The sequence below is a fragment of the Podarcis melisellensis genome (assembly GCF_964234715.1).
Source record: "Podarcis melisellensis genome assembly, chromosome: 6".
Classification (NCBI taxonomy): Eukaryota; Metazoa; Chordata; class Lepidosauria; order Squamata; family Lacertidae; genus Podarcis; species Podarcis melisellensis.
In genome coordinates this window covers 47,289,682-47,311,755 of record NC_138538.1, presented here as the reverse complement: position 1 = coordinate 47,311,755, position 22,074 = coordinate 47,289,682, and the positions used below count along the sequence as shown (strand labels likewise).

Below are 22,074 nucleotides of genomic sequence, written 5' to 3'. Positions count from 1 at the left end.
GCTATCGCCTCACTAGGAAGCAAGCCTAGCTATTCCAGGAATTTGAATCCTTGTTTAAAATTTGGCACTTTCCAGACCCAGAACGTAGAAGGGTCTCAGCATACAACCTATTTCCCTCCCCAAACTCATAACTGTATTATGCAATTAAAAGGAGATGAGGACTTAAAAGGGTTTTTATTGTACTTTGCACACTTGGACTGACATGTGTCCAATTTCACAGGCTGTTTCTGTAGTGAATGATAACAGAATCTGAAGTTTTTGTGACGATCAGATTTTTATAGCAAAGCTTCTCCCCCTTTTTTGTGTCTTCTATCTTCTCCACATTTTCTTTAGTCTTGAGAACTCTGCCAAAAGCAAGTTCTTGTAGGAAATTATTCTGGAATGCAATGAATTTGAATAGGCTGCAATCCTAAGCACACAATCCTAAGTCCCAGTAGGATCTATTTCTGAGTAGACCTTCATAGGATGTTCATACTCAATGAAATCTGAGTAGGAAAGAGCTGGGACTGCTACATCTGTCTAAATCACGCCAGTAGTCCCTACCCCTTCTTGTGGTTCTTGTAAAAATGCTGCTAAGGGTTTTTTGATTTTAGGATTTTGATTCAAGATCTGCTTGAATGCACTTCTGTAATGATGTAGCCTGTACTTGCTTTTTGTAACCTTTATGTAGCTTAGTGCGTTTAATGAGTGCATGCATTTTGTAGCAATTACTGCTAAGTTAAAAGTTGTGTGGGTATATATATATATATATAAATTATACAACCCAGTCACTCACATAGGGAAAGAGAATACAACGTTTCATCGGTAAAGATTTTGTTTCTAAAAGTTTCCATTACTTTATTCCTTTTTCAGCATATATGTAACAACATTACAGTCTACATTTCTCCGTCCTGAGAGTGGATTCCCCCCCCCAGGTTGTCCTCCTAATTTAGGGACATCGGATAATAGCCTGAATAAATCATTTGTGCCACGAAATAAAAGCTCACACAGTGCTTTAATAAAAGGAATCATTTATTTCAGTTTAAGGCAGTCCAATAGGAACTATATTACATCAGACATTCAACGCAGGAAACGGTAGCATAAAAGAGAGAAAGGCCATTGCCATGCAAATAAAAAACAGTCGTGAAGGGAGGAGGGGAAATGGAACATGCTGGGTGGCTGTAAGAAACTCCAGAAGCCAGAGAAAATTTGGATTTGGGAATAGACTGCACATACAACAGGCTTCAAACTAGGTCACCTGGAGAATTCCTGCTGTTTCCACCACCTAAGACCTAATCAATGGGCCTGGGATTCAACAGGTATGCCCAACCCACTACCTGATCTTTAAATGTGTTTGTGCCCAAGATGTTCGCCAGCCCCTTCCATTCGTAGGCACACATTTGCATGCTGTATATACATCGTGCTGATCCACTCATATAAACTTGGGAACAGGGCAGTTTCAGCGCCATGCTTCACCCAACGGGTGGGCAGAGATATGGTGCACAAATCCATAGCTTATGTAGCACTTCCCCAGTCACTCTTGGGATGATGTGACAATTTACAGACAGATGGGGTACAAATTAGCACAGGCAAACACTGCTCAGTGGTACCTCTGTTACTGCAGAACTAGACAGCGTATTAGATGTGCCTCCCACTGTCTCCTGTATGGAGGCTTCCGCTTCTGGGGTAAATGTATTAATACTGCTAAGACAAAAGAGGCAGAGAAACAGTATTCTCACTCGCTTACTTCTTTTGGAAATTGGAAGACAATACGCTCTTCGAGGTTGCAGTTTCAGAGTATAATCCACATCCCAAAGCAAAGGCAATGGCAAAGGTCCCATTGATCATCCCCAGTTCAGGATTGCCCCGAGTCTGTGCTATTCATCATGTGGGAAAAGTAATTTAATACAGCAACACCATCCCCAAAACTGATAATTTCTGGTTGAGTTATAGGTGATGCTGACCCTGCATCAGCACAGGACCTCAAGCAGAGAGGGAGACTAAGTGTCACTTACTATCAACTGGCAAAACTGAAGTTCCTCAAAGACCAACAGAAACCCACCACTGAGCTCTGGTAAGTATTATAAAACTTGCTGGCTGACTAGCTCTGTAACAGTTTACGAGCCAAGCCAGCCAACCAACCAAGACTTCATCTTAAAAGTAGCTATAAGTGACCACTTAGACAGAATCCAATGTAGCTAAAGTGGTGAAGAAGTCGACGACAACTTTGTAGGGGTTGTATTCAGCTACGTTTTACTCAGGCTAAACCCACTGAGGTCAATGGACCTAAGTTTGTTATCATGTTCATTAATTTCAATGGGCCTACTATGCATAGGACTATCATTGAGTACAACCCTAAGCCCCATGAAGTGCTTAAGGTGCCCTGAAGGTAAACAATGAATCATTCTTTGCTCTCATACATAAAATTATCCTTCCATTCCAGTCACCAAACTGACCTGAATCTTGTCCCAATTTTGCCTGATAGTTACAAAGGTGGGTTAGAGAGCCACTTGGAGGAAATACTATACTATACAGCACCTTGGTTTTTAAAAGTGTACTGCAGGATCCCATTGGCATGTCCGTTTAGAGTGGAAATTTCCCCCTTATTTCACTTGGAATATTTTCAACATATGAGCCTAGGTTTGGCAAGGCCTGGGCCAGGCCCAGTCATTGACCAGCTGTCCAGAGTCTTGTTGACTTATATTGTGTAGTCAGCTGTTAGTCTAGGACATAGGGAATATAAACTCTAAGGATCTCAAATAAGCAATGTGCTTCCTTTCACATCATGCTACCGCAAGCATTTATCTATCCTCAATAAGAAGAATAATTTGGAAAGTGCTTAGCAAGTGCCTAGTATACTCCCCAACAACTTCTTAAATAGGCAGGGGAGAGTACTAGCTAGGCTACTTCTAAGTGCATCTTTCATCATTATTCCAGTTAACAAAAGAGTTGTCCAGCCCCGATCCCGATCCCTAATAGCTAAGAAAGGTTTGGGGATCTGGCTCCCTGTGAGTTAAGACATCCCTGGAACATCTCAAGCAACCAGCTAAAGGAGGGAAAGCAGTTTGGGATTTTACAAATGCATGAAACCCGTGGCTAAAAACCTTGTCAAATAAGGATTGAAACTTGAAAAGGGAAGCTGGAGCATATTTTTGTTGGCCTACGTAAAAAAAGCCCTTCAAATCCTTAAGAGCTTCAGCTTAATAAACAAGAACAGCTCAGTCAGTAGAGCAGGAGGCTCTTAATCTCAGGTCTGTGGGTTTGAGCCCCACATTGGGCAAAAGATTCCTGCATTGCAGAGGGTTGGACCAGATGACCCTTGGGGTCCCTTCGAAGTCTACAGTTCTATGATTCAGCAGTTAGCCCTGGAAGCAGGATCTCACTGGCCATCAATCTTCTTCCCCAGCACCTTTCTTTCTCCAGGAGCGGGGAACCAGGGGGCCTCTAAATGGCCAGTGGTGAAGCACAATGGTAGCTGTAGTCCAACAACATCTGGAGGGCCATAGGTTCCCCATTTCTGCCCTGGAGACTCACGAATAGCTTCCAGGAGCTCCTTACCTAGATCACATAGGGGTGGCAGCTGCCCGAAGTACCCTTGGGAATCAGTGCTGCTCTGGAAGGTAGATATGCGAGAGAGAATGAAATACCCTGGTAGTACGGTTGGTTAGTGATTGGGGTAAGGGAACTGGATCTGGAATACTGAGAGACAATACAGGTGAAGGAGTGGTAAATAAGGAGGAAGTGGCAAAGGGCAATATGCCAGCAATACGCTGATGACACACAGCTCTACTTCTCTTTGACGTCTGCATGAGGGGCAGTTGATGGGCTGGATTAATGGCTTGCCTTTGTGTGCCTCTTCCACGTGACTCCCAGAGTGTGGCAACACAAGAACCAGCCTTCTCTGCAGTGGCTCCCCGTTTATGGAATGCTCTCCCCAGGGAGGTTCTCCTGGCACCTTCATCATATACTTTAGGGCACCAGGCAAAAACATTTCTCGTCAACCAGACCTTTGGCTGATTAGTATTCTACAGCTTTTTAAATGTGTCTGTGGGAAAGGGGGAGCGTTATTTTGTTTTAATTATTTACTTGTATTTTTATTCTGCGACCTGCCCTGAGATCTTGTGGTGAAGGGAGATATACAAATTTAATAAATAAATTAATGAAAAATAAATAAATAAATAAATAAATAAATAAATAAATAAATAAATAAATAAATAAATAAATGGGTGAGGGCTTCATCCATGAATTAATCAAAATCAGAAAAGGGCACTTGTCTATAATTTTTGGTTTTAAAAGGGATATGATTGAAAGATCTGCTTGGCTTAATGAGAGGTACTTTTAAATTCAGCTAAGTTGCCCTGAGTTGAGGACAGGGATATAAATGGAAATAAATATGTACATAAACAATTTTTTTAACAAACACAAAACCCCGCTAACCTTTCCAGGGGCGAGTTTGGAAAATTGTAGGAGTCTGAGTATGGTTTTGTGTCAGAGCACAGCAGGAGACCTTGTGGTCCTCCAGATCATGTTGGAATCCAATTCCTGTCAGCCCCAGTCAGCATGGTCAGGGATGATGGGAGCTGAGTCCAGCAACATCTGGTAGGTCACCACTGCTTTAGAACAGCCTTCCCCAAATTGCTGCCTGCCAGATGTTTTGAGTTACAAGCCTCATTGGGCGCTGCCTGGAGCTGATGGGAATTGCAGCTCAAAACATCTGGAGAGCGCCAGGTGGGGAGAGCAGCTTTCAGAGTTATATGCAGCTTTTCTGATCCATGCCAAGATGGAGTTTTTATATAGCAGGTCCAGGTTTTGCAAAGGCTGAAATGAAGAAAGGACATACCAAAGTGCAACACAGGAGCTATGCCCATTCCTATATAACCCTGGGAAGTAACTTTTCCTGCCACTCTATGAACACACTCTATGAAGCCCAAACTTCAATATCATCCTGACTGAGGATACCACTTGTAAGTTATCACTCTGATGGGCAGAAGTGCAAAGTGGTCAAAAATAAGGCCCATTTATTCTCTCTCTCTCTCTCTCTCTCTCTCTCTCTCTCTCTCTCTCTCTCTCTCTCTCTCTCTCTCTCTCTCTCTCTCTCTCATGCCCTGCACAATAATACCTTCTCAGATATCAAATCTAGACAGCACTTTGCTGAAAACCAGGGGTTAAAAAATGCAAAAGGGACTTAACAGAGTCACAAAAACCAAACAAGCAAGGGAACAAACAATCCAGGCCTGCACAAATATTTGTCAAAGTAGATTTACAAAGAATAAGGGGGCGGGGGCGGGAATTAAGCAATTTAGGGACTGGATGCAGTACAAAGAACAGCAGCAACACCAGCAGCATTAAGAGACGACATCACACGGTCACTTGATCACAATATTCAGCCTGCCAGGTCAATCCATAAGCTGAGCCATTACAAAGCGAGGAAGAAGTGTCAGAAGACTTGAGGTGGCAGCTGGACTATACATGGGCTTAAAAAAGAAGAAGACCCCCAAATCATTCAGCTGTAAGGGGTGGGGCAAGGGAAGATGCATGGAAAAAAGGGCTGCTTCATCACAGAAACCATAGAGAAATGAATGATCTGTGCCTCCTTATGAGGCCTACCAAGACAGGCTGGACTTCTCTCACCAAGGTGATCTCCCCAAATAGGAAACGAGGAAATTTGCCAACAACAGGGCTTGTCCTTTAACAAAATGAAATGAAATTAAAACCCTTATTTCCCCCCAGGTTTCACGGCTGGTCCGTCCTTCCAACGATGCACATTGGTGTGCCAGAATGGCAGCAATAAACCAGCTCTCAGAGAGGATTTTTTTTTTTTTTTTTTTTTTTGCAGAAAAGAGTACACTGTAGATTTTCATTTTGTGGTGTGATCACTGCCCGGATGTCAGTCTGCCCGCAGAAAGTTGAGAGCTGATCCAAGAGAGTGACCTGTGTTTTGTAGGCACCTGTCCTCAAGTGCTGCTTTCCTCTCCTGGCATTCAGATTTCTGTCTGAAGAGTGTGGCCTGTGGGGGTGTACGGAGGTGGAGCTGGGTTGGGTTTGATGCCGCGTCCCTTCATGTAGGAGATGAACTGGTCGGGAATCTCAGCAAGAACATCCTTAGCCAGCCGAGCCATGCTCAGGACGTGGTTTCCTGTGCGGTCAATGTAATCTCGGAATGGGACAAACTGGGAGAGAGAACAGTATATCGAAGGCATGAAAGGCAAATCATTCAAAAGGCAATCTATAGCCTTACAACAGAGACTTCCCTGGTCCAGGAAGGCTGGACCACATTCGTAATGAAAGATCACAGGTTTCAAAACTCAAGCAGTTTGCCAGGCAGAGATCGCGCCAAAACCTCCCCAGCTTTGACAGGGAAGCAAGTATGCAGTGGAATTTGCTGCTCTCTGGTAAGTTAAACTCTTTTGATAGGCTATGCCTTTTAATTGTTACTCACCTCAAATCTTCAGGATGGGGTGGGCTACAGAATTAAATACATATTAGAAAATATAGGAAGTTGCCTTGTATCTTTTTTTTTAAAACCCCACACACGTTTATTTGATTTTACAAAAGTAAAGTTATAACAATACCAAATAGATCATCATATTTAGAGATTTCTCTGAATCTCCAGACTTCCATGGGTCCTACTGTCAACATTTTCAAGTGCATATTATTTCACATCTCTCTCTCTATATATTGTCCATAGTGTTTGTTACATTATAAGTGTTATTAAAATCCTGCTAATGTTTTCATCTGCTTACAATGGTCTCCTAAATAGACTATAATTTTCCCCCATTCTTTCTTGAATGGGAATTTTTTGTCTTCTTGGTTTCTGAGCTTTCTGGTCAGCTTTGCCATTTTGGCATAGTACAACAGGAAGTTGCCTTGTATCAAGATACACTATTATTGCATATGGGCCAGCCTAAGCTGACTGGCAGCAGCTCTCTGGAGTATGTACCTGAGAGGTCTTTCATGGCACCTTGCTATCTTATCATCCTTTTAACTGAAGATGCCAAATATTGAGCCTGGCACATTCTGCATGTGAGGATGTGCCCTGTCACTGAGCTGTTGCCATGGCAATAGTTCTAACCCATCCCTGACAGCCTTGTTTTCTTTCTTGTTTTCTTGTTTTCTTTCCTCTATCCAGGTGTATATTCAGAGTGATGCAGGACAACTGGAGCTAGGGAACCATGTAACTCAGAGAACCCTGTCTTGGCACATTCAGTTCAGTGAGGATCAGAAATGGTTTGCTGGTGCAGTGGAACTATTATACTAGCTTGCCAGCAGGTGGGTTGCTCTTGCTTACTAGGATGGGCAGGGAAGTCAGTGCAGTGCAAAGATGCCAGACTGGCTCTGCTAGTGTGTTCACACCACAACAACCTCACCCTCCCAGCAAGCAATAGAGACCCGCCTTGCTGGTAGTGGTGACTGGTGTCCCATTAGGACTCATGAGCCGGAAGGTAGGGGAGTGCAACAGTAGGTGCAGCCAGAGCCAACTTGCCCTGGTTTTGTCCTAGTTTCCCACCTCCCGGCTGAGTTCTGGCAACTCTGAGACTAAGGAGGAAGCTGGCAGACAGTGCCACCCCCTGGGTTGGTTGTAAGCAGGCATGCAGGTGGGGGTGGGCTGAGGGCAAGTTCAGGGTTGGTGGGGCAGCACCCCATTCTTCCACTGGACAAGTCCCCACTGCCTGCCAGGAAAGCAGAGTAACAGCTGCTGTTGGGTCTCCTGACACCCTGAAAGTGAGCTGAAAACCCCCACACTGACTAACACAAGTCAGCTTTGAAGCACGGAGGCTCTTCCGCTCTTGCCTGTTCTGCAACAAGACTGGCACACAAGGCAGATTGTGGTTTATTTTTTAAACAATTAAAAAACATACCTGGACAATGTCACGTTCTGCCATCTTTCCACGGGACGAGATTCGGATGTCATCTCCATCCAGCTCCACCATGGCTGTCCATTGTGGGGAGGGATGAATGGAAGGAAGGAAGGAAGGAAGGAGGATTAATCATACATAGCATGAGTAAGGGTGCAAAGGAGTCAAAGACTGCAGGAGGCCCACAAAACTCCTCTATGCCATGACTGATAAGCTGTTCCATTATCTGAAAAAGGCAATTTGAGCAAAGAGCTCCACTATCTTTTTTCAGAGCAGGAAAACCACCTTCAATTTTCATTTCGTGTATTGTAATTTGCTCTACTGATGGCCCTATCAATGTCTGTTTCTCATTGCTCACTGCAAGATATAATTAATCTGTTAATTAATTAATTAATTAATATAATTAATATTCTACCCGTTGATTTCACTACACAGCCTTTCAGCCTTTTGCACGCTTCTGCAGCCAATCAGAAGCTGAGCTTTGGTTTCAGGGTGGGGTGGGGAGGAAATGTTGCTCTATGTCCCCCTGACCATGAGCAGTGGAGTTAATTCTTTTGACTCTTCTTTGCACCCAAAGCAGCTCCCTCCTTCTTTTCAAGTGGCTTTTCTGCATGAACGTTGCTTGCAAAGGAGCACCATGAGGGCGTAGCAAGGGTGGGCGCGGTAGGTGTGGCCCACCCCAGGTGCCCCCACTGGTTGTGTGTGACAAAATGGCAGGCGGCACTCACAGCAGGGCCTGCAGCGTGCCAGAGCCATGAGTCTCAGGCACCTGCAGGCTCCACGATGTCCGCCTGCTGCCTCCCTCCCAGCTGTAGGTCGCCCCTGTCCCGTCCTTCCCTAAGGGCGCTGCACGCTCCATCCCTACTAAGGGTGCTGCGCCCCCCGTCCCTACTAAGGGTGCCGTGCCCACTGCCCCTCTGGCCGATTCACCCTGCCTCTGGGTGCGCTGCCCCAGGTGCCCGAGAGGCTTCCTCTGCCGCTGGCACTATGCCCACTTACCCTCTGAAGGTAGAGATGCAGTTGGGCCTAAAGGGGGTTGGCAGGCACTGTCATTCCCCCATGCAGAGCAAAATATGCCACACAGCACTATGCAAGCACCACACCAAGGCTTGCAAAGCACCGTGCCTTTGCCTGCATGGCTTGATTCCAAACCAAGTGGGCAAAATTGGATTAACTGATGTCAGGTGACTGACAGGTGGGTGGCCCCACTCACCAGTCAAACTCAGCCAGATGGGGGAGAGAAGGATCTGGTTGGATGATACCAATGCATTATTTACAATATATGTTTTTCTGCTTTCTGAGAATGGCTAATCCAGTGTCATCAATGGTATGCAAAGCTGCAGTAGGTGGGTGATACCAGAGTTGCCATGGGTGTTTCTATCAGCACTGCTATATTGGTGCCTATTGCTGGACATGGTGCTGTTGGTTTTGTTGCTGGCTAAGCACAGATTGCAACTATCTCATACTGGCCTTAACCCCTGGGATAGAAGCTGCCATTGTAGCAGGAGCATAGGATTCAGCCTTTCAGCCAAAGCATTTGAAAGTCATCATATTTCATGACTGTTTGCACAAAAGTTCTTACCGTCAAATTCAGCCTGTCCAACTCCTACAATGATTATAGACATAGGAAGCTTGGCAGCCTGAGAGTCAACAGGAAAGAAGGAAAGAAGATGTGTGTGGCAGAGGGTTGGGGTTGAGATGGGAAGGAGAGGAAGAGAGAAAACAAGAGCATGAATTCAAAACAGAAACCTGCAAAGTGATGTGTCAGAAATCAGGGCATAGATTGTGTGGGGCAGAGATGGGATGGGGAGTCTGTTGCAAGATTGTAACAACATCACCCCCAGGCAGCACAGCCAGTGGTCAGGGATGCAACAACATCTGGGAAGTCTAAAGATTCCCTACCCCTGGGCTAGCTTTAGCACTGCTTGGTTATGAATATTTGCATTAAAGGTAAATAATATTGGGAAGTGGGAACAGAGCAGCTGTTGCTTGCCTTTGACACAGAAATATAAGAAAGCTAGAACCAAAGCAGGTCCTAATTATAAGTGGAAGATTATGGTGATCTAGGCCTTTTAAAGACATATGTGTAATAATTTTGTAGTTATTCATTTGTATCAGGCAAGGGAACCTTTGGCCCTAAAGATGCTGCTGAGCTAGAACTTCCATCAGTCCAAGCAAGCATGGCCAATGGCCAAGAATGTGGGGAGTTGTAGTTCAGTGATGTCTGGAGGGGAAAAGGTTTTCCCACATCTGATTTATATAATGACTGGTGGAATTTCAAATGCCCAATGACATGTTCACATGTGGAACTTGAGTAGTGGGGTGTCCAGCCAGCCATGGCAGTGCAACTCTTAGCCATACCAGCACATTAAGAATATGATCCTCATGTGTGATTCACAAAAATCAGTTTTTGTGATAACTGTGACGTTAACATATGAGAGGGCTGGAGGTGAAATAGTTAAACAGGTTACCCAATCAGAACCCAAGGGGGTGGAGTCAGAGAGACTATAAAACCAGCTCTGGGAGGGTTGAAGGGGAGAGTTTGTTGGGAGGTTGGTTGGAATGGGAGTGAATTGGGATAGAGTCTGTGGGGAGGTTGAATTAGTGTAGCGAAATAAGCTGAGTCAGGAACAGTTAGGAGCTGGGAAGACAAGTAAAATCTGAGAGGTGGTTTAGTGAGTGAGAGCAGGTAGCGGAAGTTATAGGTCTGGATAGGCACCCCATGATTGTAATTGACTGAGACCGTTTATGAAACCAAACGCTTGTTAAACTGCAATAAATAGAAGTTTATGTTCCAATTTAACCCTGATTGGACTCAGTATTGTACCAGGTAGAGTGGCAGCGAGAAATAAAGTGGTGGCACAGGGATCAATAGACAGTGAAACGTCCTGTGACCCTGTGTGATCGCCACAATAACTACACCAGGGGGAGCAGAAGTTGGACTTTGAGTTCCCCCGCTCCCCATATTCCGTATGAACAATGAAGAGAGATTTGTCTTTTTAAATGCATTGCTAAGTTTGCTGCTGGTTGTAATGGCATATTGCCAGTCTAGCCCTACCCCCACTCCTTTGCAGCATATTTGTATATTTAACTCTGATCACACTTTATACGTGCAGATTTTGGACCTTTTAAAAAGCACAAAATGCCACTTCGTCCTTATATGGGTAGCAAAATATTTTGAGAATATTGCCATGGGGGAGATGGGGCGGGAGCCAATTCACACTCCACGGTGCTAAACTAACATAGTCATGGAATCAGAATTAACCCATTGTCACAACTGATTTATCAAGGAACTGCTGCTTCCATAGAAAAAGGGAGCAGCTTCACCCAATTTATTTAGCCGCCTCTTCCAATTTTAATAGGCTAAGCCCTTCTGTTTGCTTATAGAAACAACCCTTCCTGAGACCTCTCCCTGACCCTAATGCTCTCCTGCTTGCTAATGGGCTTTGCCATTGTGTTATTTAAAGAAATCACAGTGATACGCTTTGTGCTTTCCATTCTCCTTGCCTGCCAAACACCTTCAGGAACTCTTTTGTTGTTGTTGTTGTTAACACACACACTCTCTGTCTTTTTATCCAATTATCAAGCTTCCTCCTCTTCCCCATCAGCAATCACTGATTGTATTTAGCTGTTAAACACACAGACGGTGTAATCATCAGTGTGTTCTTTGCTGGGGCTGATCTTTGGCCGGACTGGAACACTTTAATAATGAGCACCCCTCATCCACAACACAGCACATGGAAGTGTTAAAATGGCTGCATGGGTAGGAGGAGATAAAAGGAAAATTGCCCAAAGAAGTGATTGGATGCTTAAAGCAATTATGGCGCAAATAGAAAGCTGCTGTGAGTTCATGTGGTCCAGCTGATACTCAAAGTTGCCTGGGAGGCCTGAGTTCAAAGCCTGCCTGAGCAATGGGCAAATTAGCCTTGGGCAAGTCATTTTCTCTCACCCTTAATCTTTCATCAGCTGTTTTGATCAGGCAGGAGATAACAGAGGATGGCACACAGTGGTTAAAAGAGTGAGTTGGGAAGACCCAAGCTTTAGGCTTGCTGCTAGATTTGGTTATCCTCACCTTTAAAATGGGGGTCTACTTTATAGGCTTTTTTTGTGCAGGGGTTACTAATTAAGTTAAGCACTATGCGAGTTCTAAATCTAATTAGAAGTGCTGTATCAGTCATGTTGTTAACACGAGGGCAGAAAATGGCTACAAGGTAAAGAAGGAATAGCATATTTTTAAAAAAATACTATTTAGTGCTCCTATGTGGAGTTCCTGTGAGGCTAGTGAATGTTTGACCTTTCTAGAGTGGGAAAATGGATCTGTGCTGTGGCTACATCTCTCTCCCCCCCACCCCCCGTGGCTTGAAATAAATTCCAGGATCTTAACTCTCTAGCATATTACATTGCCTACCTGAAACTATTTTACTCCCCATCCTGGCAGGTGCAGTTACACTTTTGTTTGTTGGCAGATCTTAACTCCTGGGACAACACCCCCAACCTGTGCTACTCACGTTGACAATAGCTTCTTTTGTCTGGGCCATGTCCGATATCACGCCATCAGTGATGATGAGCAAAACGAAATACTGGGAACCGTCCTGCACAGCTGCAGCGTACCTGAGTTTTGGGAGGAGATCGTGAGAATTTAGGAACAGAGGCAGGAGTGTTGTCAGGGTGGTCTGAATTCTGAACTAAACGCTCCACATTCTGAAAGACATATGGTCTTGTAGTAAGGTTAAAGCTTACTGGGAAATCATATATAATGAATTGAAAAGGATGTTTAAAATAGCATGGGTATGAAATAAGGAGAATTTTACCAACCCACATTTTCATTAGGCTATGCTGGTTATCTCGCTTCATGGTTTGTAAGAAGCTACCAGAATGTCATCAGCCATCCAAATATGCCGATAAGAATTGGGAGTTGCATTCTCAGTACCTGTGGGTCATTTCCAACCACAGATAGCATTTGTCATGCTTTGTGACGATACAGTAGACTGATGAGACATACCTAGCCACGTGGTTAACCACCGGTGCAAAGTTAGTTGGACCATAGAGCTGGACGGTCTTGAGGCTCTGGTGATAGGCTTCAAGGATACCTTCTATTCCACTACAGTGAGGATTGTCAACATTGCCATTCTGCAGGAGAGAAAGGGAGAGACAATTAGGGTGAAAGTTCCCCAGGCAGAGTGGCTGAATCCTTGCCCTTTTGGGATTCCCCACCCCAGCAGCGGAGCTAGCCGCTCGGGCACCTGGAGTGGCACACATGCTATGCACTCGGGGGCAGGGCAATCCACCCAGGGGGCGGGGCGATCTGCCCACGGGGCTGGGTGATCCGCCTGGGGGCGATTGGTGGGGCAGTGATATGCCCCAGGGGGGATTTTGTCACCACCCGGGAAGACACCCGGGGCGGACTGCCCCCACTGCATCCCCCTTTCTCCACCACTGTCCACCCCATTCTCAGTGTTTGGCTCAGCTGGTGGATGCCCATCGGCAGAGATCAATACACTGGCTAGAGGAATTGCTAGCTAAGGGAGTGCAATAAATGTCACCAATCAGATGTTACGCTGATGCAGAGGGAGCTGCCTCTTGGGATTTAGAGGGGCAGCAACAGCAAATGAAAATGATGATTCTTCTTTGCATCTGAAGCTCATGTCAACTTTCCAAAGAGAGACAAAGAAACCAGCCCCAAACTTATCTAAGTCAGTCCCAGGACTCTCAGATGTTCCTTGCTAGGTAAGCCTTCAAGGATGAGACCATCACATGAGAAAGCAAAGGTGTATAGTGCAAACCTATTCATGTTTGCTCAGAAGTCCTACTATGTTTAATGAGGCTTGCTCCCAAGCAAATGTGTATAGGATTTTAGTCTAAAAGATTTAAGGACTCTGCTATTGGTAAAAAGTTCCTGCTGAAGGAGAACATGGGGATTTTCCCTTCATCAGGGAATGTTGGCAGATGGGTCCCGTTTGCCTGCCACTGGATTCAATTTGAGGCAAAGTATAAGAAGCTGTTTCTGAGTGCTGGTGTGATTCCAAGGAAGGTTGTCAGTACCAAGGGGAACTCATGAGACACACGCCCATCCGGAGGAATTTTGGCTCCAAACCCAAGTGCTGGGAACATTTTGTCACTGTCATAGTCCTGGATTATCTCGCCAACAGCCTTCAGTGCCATTGCATAGGCATTGAGCTGGTATGGATTCATGTAGTGAAGGGAAGTAGACTGAGAGGGATTCCCTGCCAAAGAGAGAGAGAGAGAATGAATAGTAGTTGCTTCACTGTCTGGTAGGCTGTAGTGTGGCATTCATGAAGTCTGCATGCGGTCTTAAGGAACAGAGGAAGCTCCTAAGACGTATCCCACCTTCCAAGGTTGAAGATACAACACACTTACTCAGAGGTCAACTGCAGCAAAAGTGATATAACTTATTTCTGACTAGGCACATATGGTATTATGCCTCTAGGCTACAGTCCTACGCGGACGTACAATTGAACACAATGAACACTTTTGAGAAAACATGCCTGTAGATTGCACTGTAGATTTAACAACTTCAATAAATACGTGCATCTCCAAAAAGAATGATTTAAACATTGGGAAATCAAGTGAACAAAAACTTAACAGCAGCTCTGCGAGACATCTGCTGTAAAAAACTTACCATTGGAAGCTGTGAAGTCAATGGCCACTGTGAAATTGATCTGCGTCCTGAAAAAATGTCACATCACATTGCTTAGTCAGATTGATAAATCTATAAGCATTTTGATTAGCTCAGAACCTTTGAGTGGAATGACCAACCCAAGTGCATGTCTAGAACACCACTTATCCATCTCTTTCCTGGCTCCTTTCTCTTTCCAGCTGTCTCCCAAAAACCGTGTGTTTTGTAAGCATTCAGAGTTGGGTTCGGTTTTTGAATCTCTCTCTTTAGAGTTGAGAGAAGATGCAAAAAGACGGGTTATGCTGTCATGTGCTTTCTATACACACTTGGCCACAGCAATTGGCAGATACTTTGTGAGCAACCAATGATTCTATATTATTTATTTTATTCACGGATTCTAACTAATACCTCACACTGTCAGGTTGGGGTGGTCCTGAAGGCAACCTGGACAAAGTTCTTTATTAAAACAAGGAAACGGTTCAAAAGTAAAATCACAAGGTTTTAACCAACTAAGTTCCACTCAGAGAAGACTCCCTGGAATGAATATACCAAAGTTAGTATTGCCCATCAATATAAATGGGTCTACTCTGAGCAGAACTAATACTAGATTCAACCCACATAACAGGCACACACAACAGATAGTGGCACCATATTCCTTGGGATCCTCAACAGCCTATGTAGACAATGTTTAGGTTTTTGCACTGTACTGGAGAGCAAAGCCCACTGGACATAGTGGGGGCTTACTTCTGAGTAAACATACACAAGACTGGGTGTTAAAAGAGTTCCTGCATGTTGGTACAGATTCCTGAGAAGAAACATGTTTGACACTGCCATGTGGTGTCAAACATGTTTCTTCTCAGGAATCTGTGTCAACATGTGGTTTCTCTCAAATATATGTGAGAGCAGCAGGCTCTTGCCTTTGGAAATGTGTCATCACCACAAAACAGTAAAGTATCATTATAGGGATGGGGGTGCTGAACCATCCATCCTCTTCCTATTCCTCCTAACCCTCCCACCCTCAGTTTTTTTCCATAGCTGGGTTAATTTATAATATTGGAGCCTAGCTTAGAGCTAGATAGTGGGGAGAAAGGCTATGGGGAGACATGCAGCAGGCAAAGAAAGTGAGCATCCACTTATTGGCACCTGGGGGATTCATCCAACCCCCCCCCCATAACTACATCTGCTTGGGATTGCTCCGTAGTCCTGTGACCTTACTACTGTTCAGGTTGAAAAACAGAAGTCTGTTTCTTCATGCATAATCCCATATTTCCAGGGGGAAACAGAGGAGCTAATCGCATGGCAAGCTGTTCTCCACACTTCCATTTTATCAGTTCAGCAGAAGCCAAATAGGAAATTTTAAGATGCGGAGCCTCGATTCTTCTAGGCCACCCAGAGTAAGAGGATTGCACATTTCTCGGCTGCTTCCCTTTCTCCCAACTGCAACAGCTCCAAGCCCAAGAAACTTCTGAAGCTGTGAGTAAAGCTACCATTGCTGGACAGTTTTTGGCTAATTAGGCCAATTTGACCAAATCTTGCTATCTTTTCAGCTGGCATTATAACACACATTTTATACCCCAAATGATAGACTACAAAACCATAATCAGGCAAACTGGGCTGCCTGGGTTCTTGTTGACTTGACCAAGGTTAAACAAAACTGAACTCTCCAAGTCCTCTGCTGGAGCCACTGGACCTTGGCTAGAGTGCCGTTGCTCTTGACATATGAGAAGGGAGGGTTGGTAAAATACCCCCAATTAATACACAGACCAAACATGCTGCTTTTCATTGCAGGATGTCAGTAGGCTGAGAGGCTCCCTTGTAACATCTTTCTTTTAATTCAATGATTCCCCAGAGCCTATTTGAAAACTAGGGCATGAATGTAGTACGCACCACAGCCCAGCCACTTTATCTTCTTCAGAGGAACAGCATAATGCTGAAAAAGATGAAATTCTTCCTTTCCGGGTGATGGCTCACTGTTAAGGAACCTGTAGCCCAAATTCTCACACATCAACATGGTTCTGTGTTCTGAGCGGAGGTATACCTAGGCTCACTTGTGCCCTTGGCAAGGAGCTGTATTGGCACCTCCTGACCCTTGCACTCTAGGCGAGGAGACGTGCCCAGCTGCCCAGAGCAGTGGAGGAGCAGCCCAGGGAACATGCAGATGGGCAGGCAGGCTCCTAGTTACTCAGGGCCAGAGTGGAGAGGTGTGATTTTGGAGGGCCCCTGGCCCTCTGCCATTGCTGGGTGCCAGACTCAACAACCCCTAGGTATGCCCCTGGAACCAAGTACTATGAGGCTTTAGGCTCCTAAGTGTATTCACCTGGGGTCACCAACCTTTTTGGGGGGTGGGGGCGTGGACACATTTGCAAAATGGATATGTTGTTGTGGGCACCACACCTCTCCCTACCCCAATGTAACCTTCTTTGGATTCCACATAGGCTTGAAGTAACTGTTCCATTGGTTAAAGAAGGCTTCTTTCAAGCTCATTTTGTGGTGGGAGGCAGGTGGGGATGGTCACCAGGGAAAACCTTTGTTGACACTTCTGTACCTGTGGCTGCCATGTTGCTGGCCCATGGTGTACAGAAGGTCAGCAAACTTTTTCAGCAGGGGGCCGGTCGACTGTCCCTCAGACCTTGTGAGGGGCCAGACTATATTTGTGTTTTTTTGGGGGGGGCGGGGGAAATGAACGAATTCCTATGCCCCACAAGTAACCCAGAGATGCATTTTAAATACAGTGGTACCTCGGGATGCGAACGGGATCTGTTCCGGAGCCCCATTCGCATCCTGAAGCGAACGCAACCTGCATCTGCGTTTGTGCAGGTAGTGTTTTGCCGTTTCCACGCATGTGCACGACATCATTTTGACTGCGCATGCGCATGCGGCGAAACCCGGAAGTAACATACTTAAATACTTATCTTGAAGCACATTTATCCCGAGGTATGACTGTAAAAGCACAATTCTGCTCATGTAAAATCACCAGGCAGGCCCCACAAATAACCCAGAGATGCATTTTAAATAAACGGACACATTCTACTCATGTAAAAACACGCTGATTCCCAGACCGTCTGTGGGCTGGATTTAGAAGGCAATTGTGCCGGATCCGGCCCCCAGGCCTTAGTTTGCCACGGTGTACAGAGTTGCCAGCTTAGGATTCCACTGTTGCTGCATTACATTGTCTTCAATAACTGATGATAAACCAATAGTTATAAATGTCAGGTGACTGTGCCAAGTGGCGTTGCTATCAGCACAGCACATCAGTTATACATTATGTTTTCTTTGTCTTACTAGGACTGGTACGAAGCAAGTCCCATTTCTGGGCTCCATCCCAGTGGATGAAGAACAGTGGTTTAGAGGACAGCTAACATTAGTGCTGATAAAAGGGATGATTGAAAAAGCTGCCTGCAGACATTTCTCTGGCAGCCTTCTCAGATGAGATTCCAAGCCTGTCATCTCCTACCCTCAGTCAATATCAGCTGCTCCCATGACAGACCCTTCCTTCAGATGTTGTGCAACCACAGTAATGAAAGAATGCGGCTCTCAATGGAAGATAACATTTTAAACTTCTGGTTAGATAGGCAGAGACAAGGCCAGTGGGAAAGGACTTTTTGTTTTGCTGCTGAGATCCATTGGGGTACCAGAACTAGTGCAGATACATGGAGTGTGATCCTCATCTGGCGCTATATATAATACACAGGCACACACACATACAGACAACATTGGCATAAAAGGGTGTGTGTGTGTGTTTAAGAAGGTTGGAGTTAAATGGCAACGGTATGGTATTTCCTTAGAGATTTGAGGATAAGAATACAGGGACATAAGAACCCAGCTTTTGCAAGGCTCCATGTTGTCCATCGCCCTGTTTCCTACATTGTCTGTTAAGAAGCTACTGGGAAGCCTAAAAGCAGGACTTGAAGGCAACTCCTCCCACTGTTTCTCTGAACCTGGCTCACAGGCATTGATAGACATATTGCTACCAGAGGCTTTTCTCTTGGGCATGGTCGGCCAATTGGTGCCAAGGAGGGATAAGATCTTTTTTATGTACGCCACAACGGCAGCAAGGATTCTCCTAGCAAAGTATTGGAAGACACAAGAGCTACCCACGCTGGAAGAGTGGCAGGCGAAAGTGATTGACTACATGGGACTGGCAGAAATGACCGGCAGAATCCGCGACCAAGAGAAAGAGACTGTGGAGGAGGACTGGAAGAAATTTAAAGCATATCTTAAGAATTGCTACAAATTTGAGGAGTGTTAAAGTGTTAAGGGAGAGGAAGATGTATAATTACAGCTATATTTATCTTCTTTTTTCTTTTTTGATTCAAAGTGAAATTGAAATGAGAATAAGTTAAATTTTGATTGATTAAAAGGGTTGCTGAAAAACTGGAAAACTAGGATGCAAAAAGGGGAAGGTATGGGGAAGTCTGAGAAAAGAGGCTTATGAAAATGAGGTTAAGAAAGCAAAATTTATGTTTTGTTTGTGTCTGTTGTTGTGTGTTTTGTTTGGTGTGGTTTTGATGTAAAAATTGGAAAATTAATAAAAATTATTTAAAAAAAATAAAAAAATAGACATATTGCTGGACCTAAGTGTAAATTCAATTCTAATAAAAAAAACAACCCCTCTATCATTAAAGTATTGCAAAAGAAGTAATAAAGAAAATGAATCTTTGCCTAGCTGGCTAATGGCTCTCCAGCACCAGTCTGTGAATGAAACAAGCTTAGTGGTAATTTATGGATCATGAAGAAATGGCAAAACTTACCAGAAGAATAAGAAACTAGGATAACAAACTTTTTATAAAGGAATGGAAATATATTGAATATTAACACTCAAATTGTAGACAGATAAAAACACTGGCAGGACTATTGTAATAACCTGCGGTTTTTAAAATATAGATATATGAAAATAGATGAATAAAAGAAGGATTTAATATAACTTTATATATGTAGGGAATTATGATAAAAAAATTAATGAACTGCAGAAAGAGGAGGAAGGAAGTCGAGTGTTGAAATGTTTGATTTCCTTTTAAACTACTACTGCAATGTATATAAAAATAATAAATATATATATGAAACAAGATTGGTGAAATAGTCCTGTTGGGAATCCCAGTTCACCCCCACTAAGTGAGAGGGCAGATGACTCAATGAAAGAAAAGGAATAATTAACAAGCTATGAAACTGGTGCATAATTAAATACCTTATTTTGAGATGATATTGATGGAATTCCGGCCCATAAAAATGTTACGAGAGGAAACACATTTAATTCCTTGTTTGGGAGAGGTAATAGAGCTCTGGCCTTCAACGGATGGGAATGCCATGCTCTGTAATTCAAGGAACGTGTGTTTGCTTGCTGATGAACAATTCTGACTCTGCTTTGTTACGGAATAAACTGTAGAAATCTCTGTGACCTTTAAGCTTTCTTTTTTCTTTTTTAATCAAATCTAAATCTTGTTCTTTTAGGAATTCTTCTGACAAGTTAATAAAGTCCTAACAACCTGATTGTTGTTAAGTGCTCTGAATGAACTTGTATTGATTCCGAGAGTCCGTTGCCACTCAAGAGGAGCAAATTGATCTCTGGCAGAATCTTTTGTGACTGGACAGTGCTGCGTTCTCGCACAAGGAGGATGCTGAACTAGTGTAACTCTGGGATGGCTGGAACAGGCAAAGCCAACACAAATGCCCATATCTGAAGGCGAGCATCATGTCCAATGCCTAATTTCTAAATAGATACCAGTGCTTGGCTCTGCCTGGAAACCATTATCCCTAATACTCAAAATATGTGGGAACTTGTCAGGGATGGGCAAACAGAATTGCTGACAGGACAGACGGTCACCAGGAGTCTGACAGTGCTGTAAAATTGGTTTGAGTTTTTCTTTTCTTTTCATGAACATTGATTTTGAGAGGCTTATGTCAAGCAGCCACTTTTCGTGTAAGATGGTAAGTACTTTGGCTCTATCCTCTAAGATGAAATCAGAAAATAGTACTGACCCAATCTCTGCTGATCTAACCATCAGCCATGCCTTCTACTCTTTAGTTGCTTGTGTCTTAAAGGTCTTTTCCAGACCAGGATGTCCTTATTTGCAGCAAGTTTCCAGGCTACCAACATGTTTAGGTAATGGGTGGTTGACTCTATTTTTCTTCCTCATGCATCTTCCCAAGTACAGATACCTTCCCTCCCAGCACATTGATATTGTTAACCATCTTTCATTCTTCTCCATGATGGGATTTCGGCAGCAGTTGACTTTAGTTCTGATGTGCTTTGGTTTCTCTATAACAGGCCATTCTGTTTCCCCCGTAGAAGGTTGTCATCCCAGGAGATTAACATATTTCTTTTTGGAGATCAGTTGAATTTTATCTGTTAGCAAAGACTCCATCAGTGGAACTTTGTGATGCAATTTATATACTTCATGGCTCTGCGGGCTGTGCACTTTCCTTTAGGTTTTTGGTCAAATCCCTAGAAGTTTCAACCTAATCTCATGAGAATATAAAATGCACCTGCTTGTAGAAGGGTTATTTACCTTTCCTGACATGAGATTAAAAGTTCACACTGCTGTGAACTGTGATGATGTCACTGTGATGGCTCAGAGAGCCTGCTTGGTGAAGTGCTTAGAGTGTCAGTCTAGAACTGAGGAAAACTGGGTTCAAAACCTCACTGCGGTGAAGCTCGCTTGGGTTAGTTGCAATCTCTCAATTTAACTTATTTTTCATAGGAAGGAGGAGCTATAGTTCTTTATACCACTTCTATTTTGCCTTTCCACCAAGTCACTAAGGGTTGTGTACGTTGTTTATCCTCCATTTTGACCTCACTACAGCCCACTGAAACAGGTTACATTGGGAGAAATTTACACGTGGAAATAAATCAACAGCTAAAAATCTGTTTTCAGTTTGTGTACACTACGTTTGGATATCAGCGGCAAGACTTAGGTTTTAGTCAAAAGGTGGTTTCAGGAATTCAAATATAATTTCTCTGCTTTTAAGCACCAAATATTCCAAAGAAGTGTATTTTATTTTTAGCACATGAGCTTTTCTTCCTCAGAAAGAACAGACATATATTAAATTTTGTTAGGCTACAATCCTATACATTGTTACTTGGGAGTAAAGCTCCACTGAAGTTGGTAAGGTAAAGGTACCCCTGCCCGTACGGGCTAGTTGTGTCCGACTCTAGGGTTGTGCGCCCATCTCACTTAAGAGGCCGGGGGCCAGTGCTGTCTGGAGACACTTCCGGGTCACGTGGCCAGCATGACGAAGCTGCTCTGGCGAGCCAGCACCAGCGCAGCACACAGAAATGCCGTTTACCTTCCCGCTATAAAGTGGTCCCTATTTATCTACTTGCACTTAGGGGTGCTTTCGAACTGCTAGGTGGGCAGGAGCTGGGACCGAAAGACGGGAGCTCACCCCGCCACGGGGATTCGAACTGCTGACCATACGATCGGCAAGTCCTAGGCACTGAGGTTTTACCCACAGCACCACCCGCGTCCCCACTGAAGTTGGTAGGACTTGCTTAGTGGTAGACATGCTCAGGATTGCTCTGCTTGTACAATTTGCTGGGTACTTTGATTCTAACAGAAACACTTCTGAGATAGAAATTTGAATTGACTTTAAAAATTCACAGCT

General features: G+C 44.2%; 1 protein-coding gene across 2 annotated transcripts in view; it reads right to left on the bottom strand.

Annotated features, from left to right (window-relative positions):
* Positions 1-993: 993 nt before the first annotated feature.
* CPNE5 (copine 5) overlaps positions 994-22,074 on the bottom strand; it is a 124,191-nt gene continuing 103,110 nt past the window's right edge. The window contains exons 12-19 of one of the 2 annotated variants that reach the window (XR_014169413.1): positions 14,476-14,522; positions 13,878-14,059; positions 12,838-12,965; positions 12,344-12,446; positions 9,418-9,475; positions 7,839-7,912; positions 5,091-6,149; positions 994-5,056 (exon numbers count right to left, since the gene is read on the bottom strand). Coding sequence is in view for 1 of the 2 variants with exons in the window: in XM_081915405.1 (XP_081771531.1) it covers positions 5,961-6,149; positions 7,839-7,912; positions 9,418-9,475; positions 12,344-12,446; positions 12,838-12,965; positions 13,878-14,059; positions 14,476-14,522 (781 nt within the window). In the remaining variant the exon portion in view is untranslated. Of the gene's footprint in view, positions 6,150-7,838; positions 7,913-9,417; positions 9,476-12,343; positions 12,447-12,837; positions 12,966-13,877; positions 14,060-14,475; positions 14,523-22,074 lie in introns of both variants that reach the window. The other variant, XM_081915405.1, reaches the window with a different exon arrangement.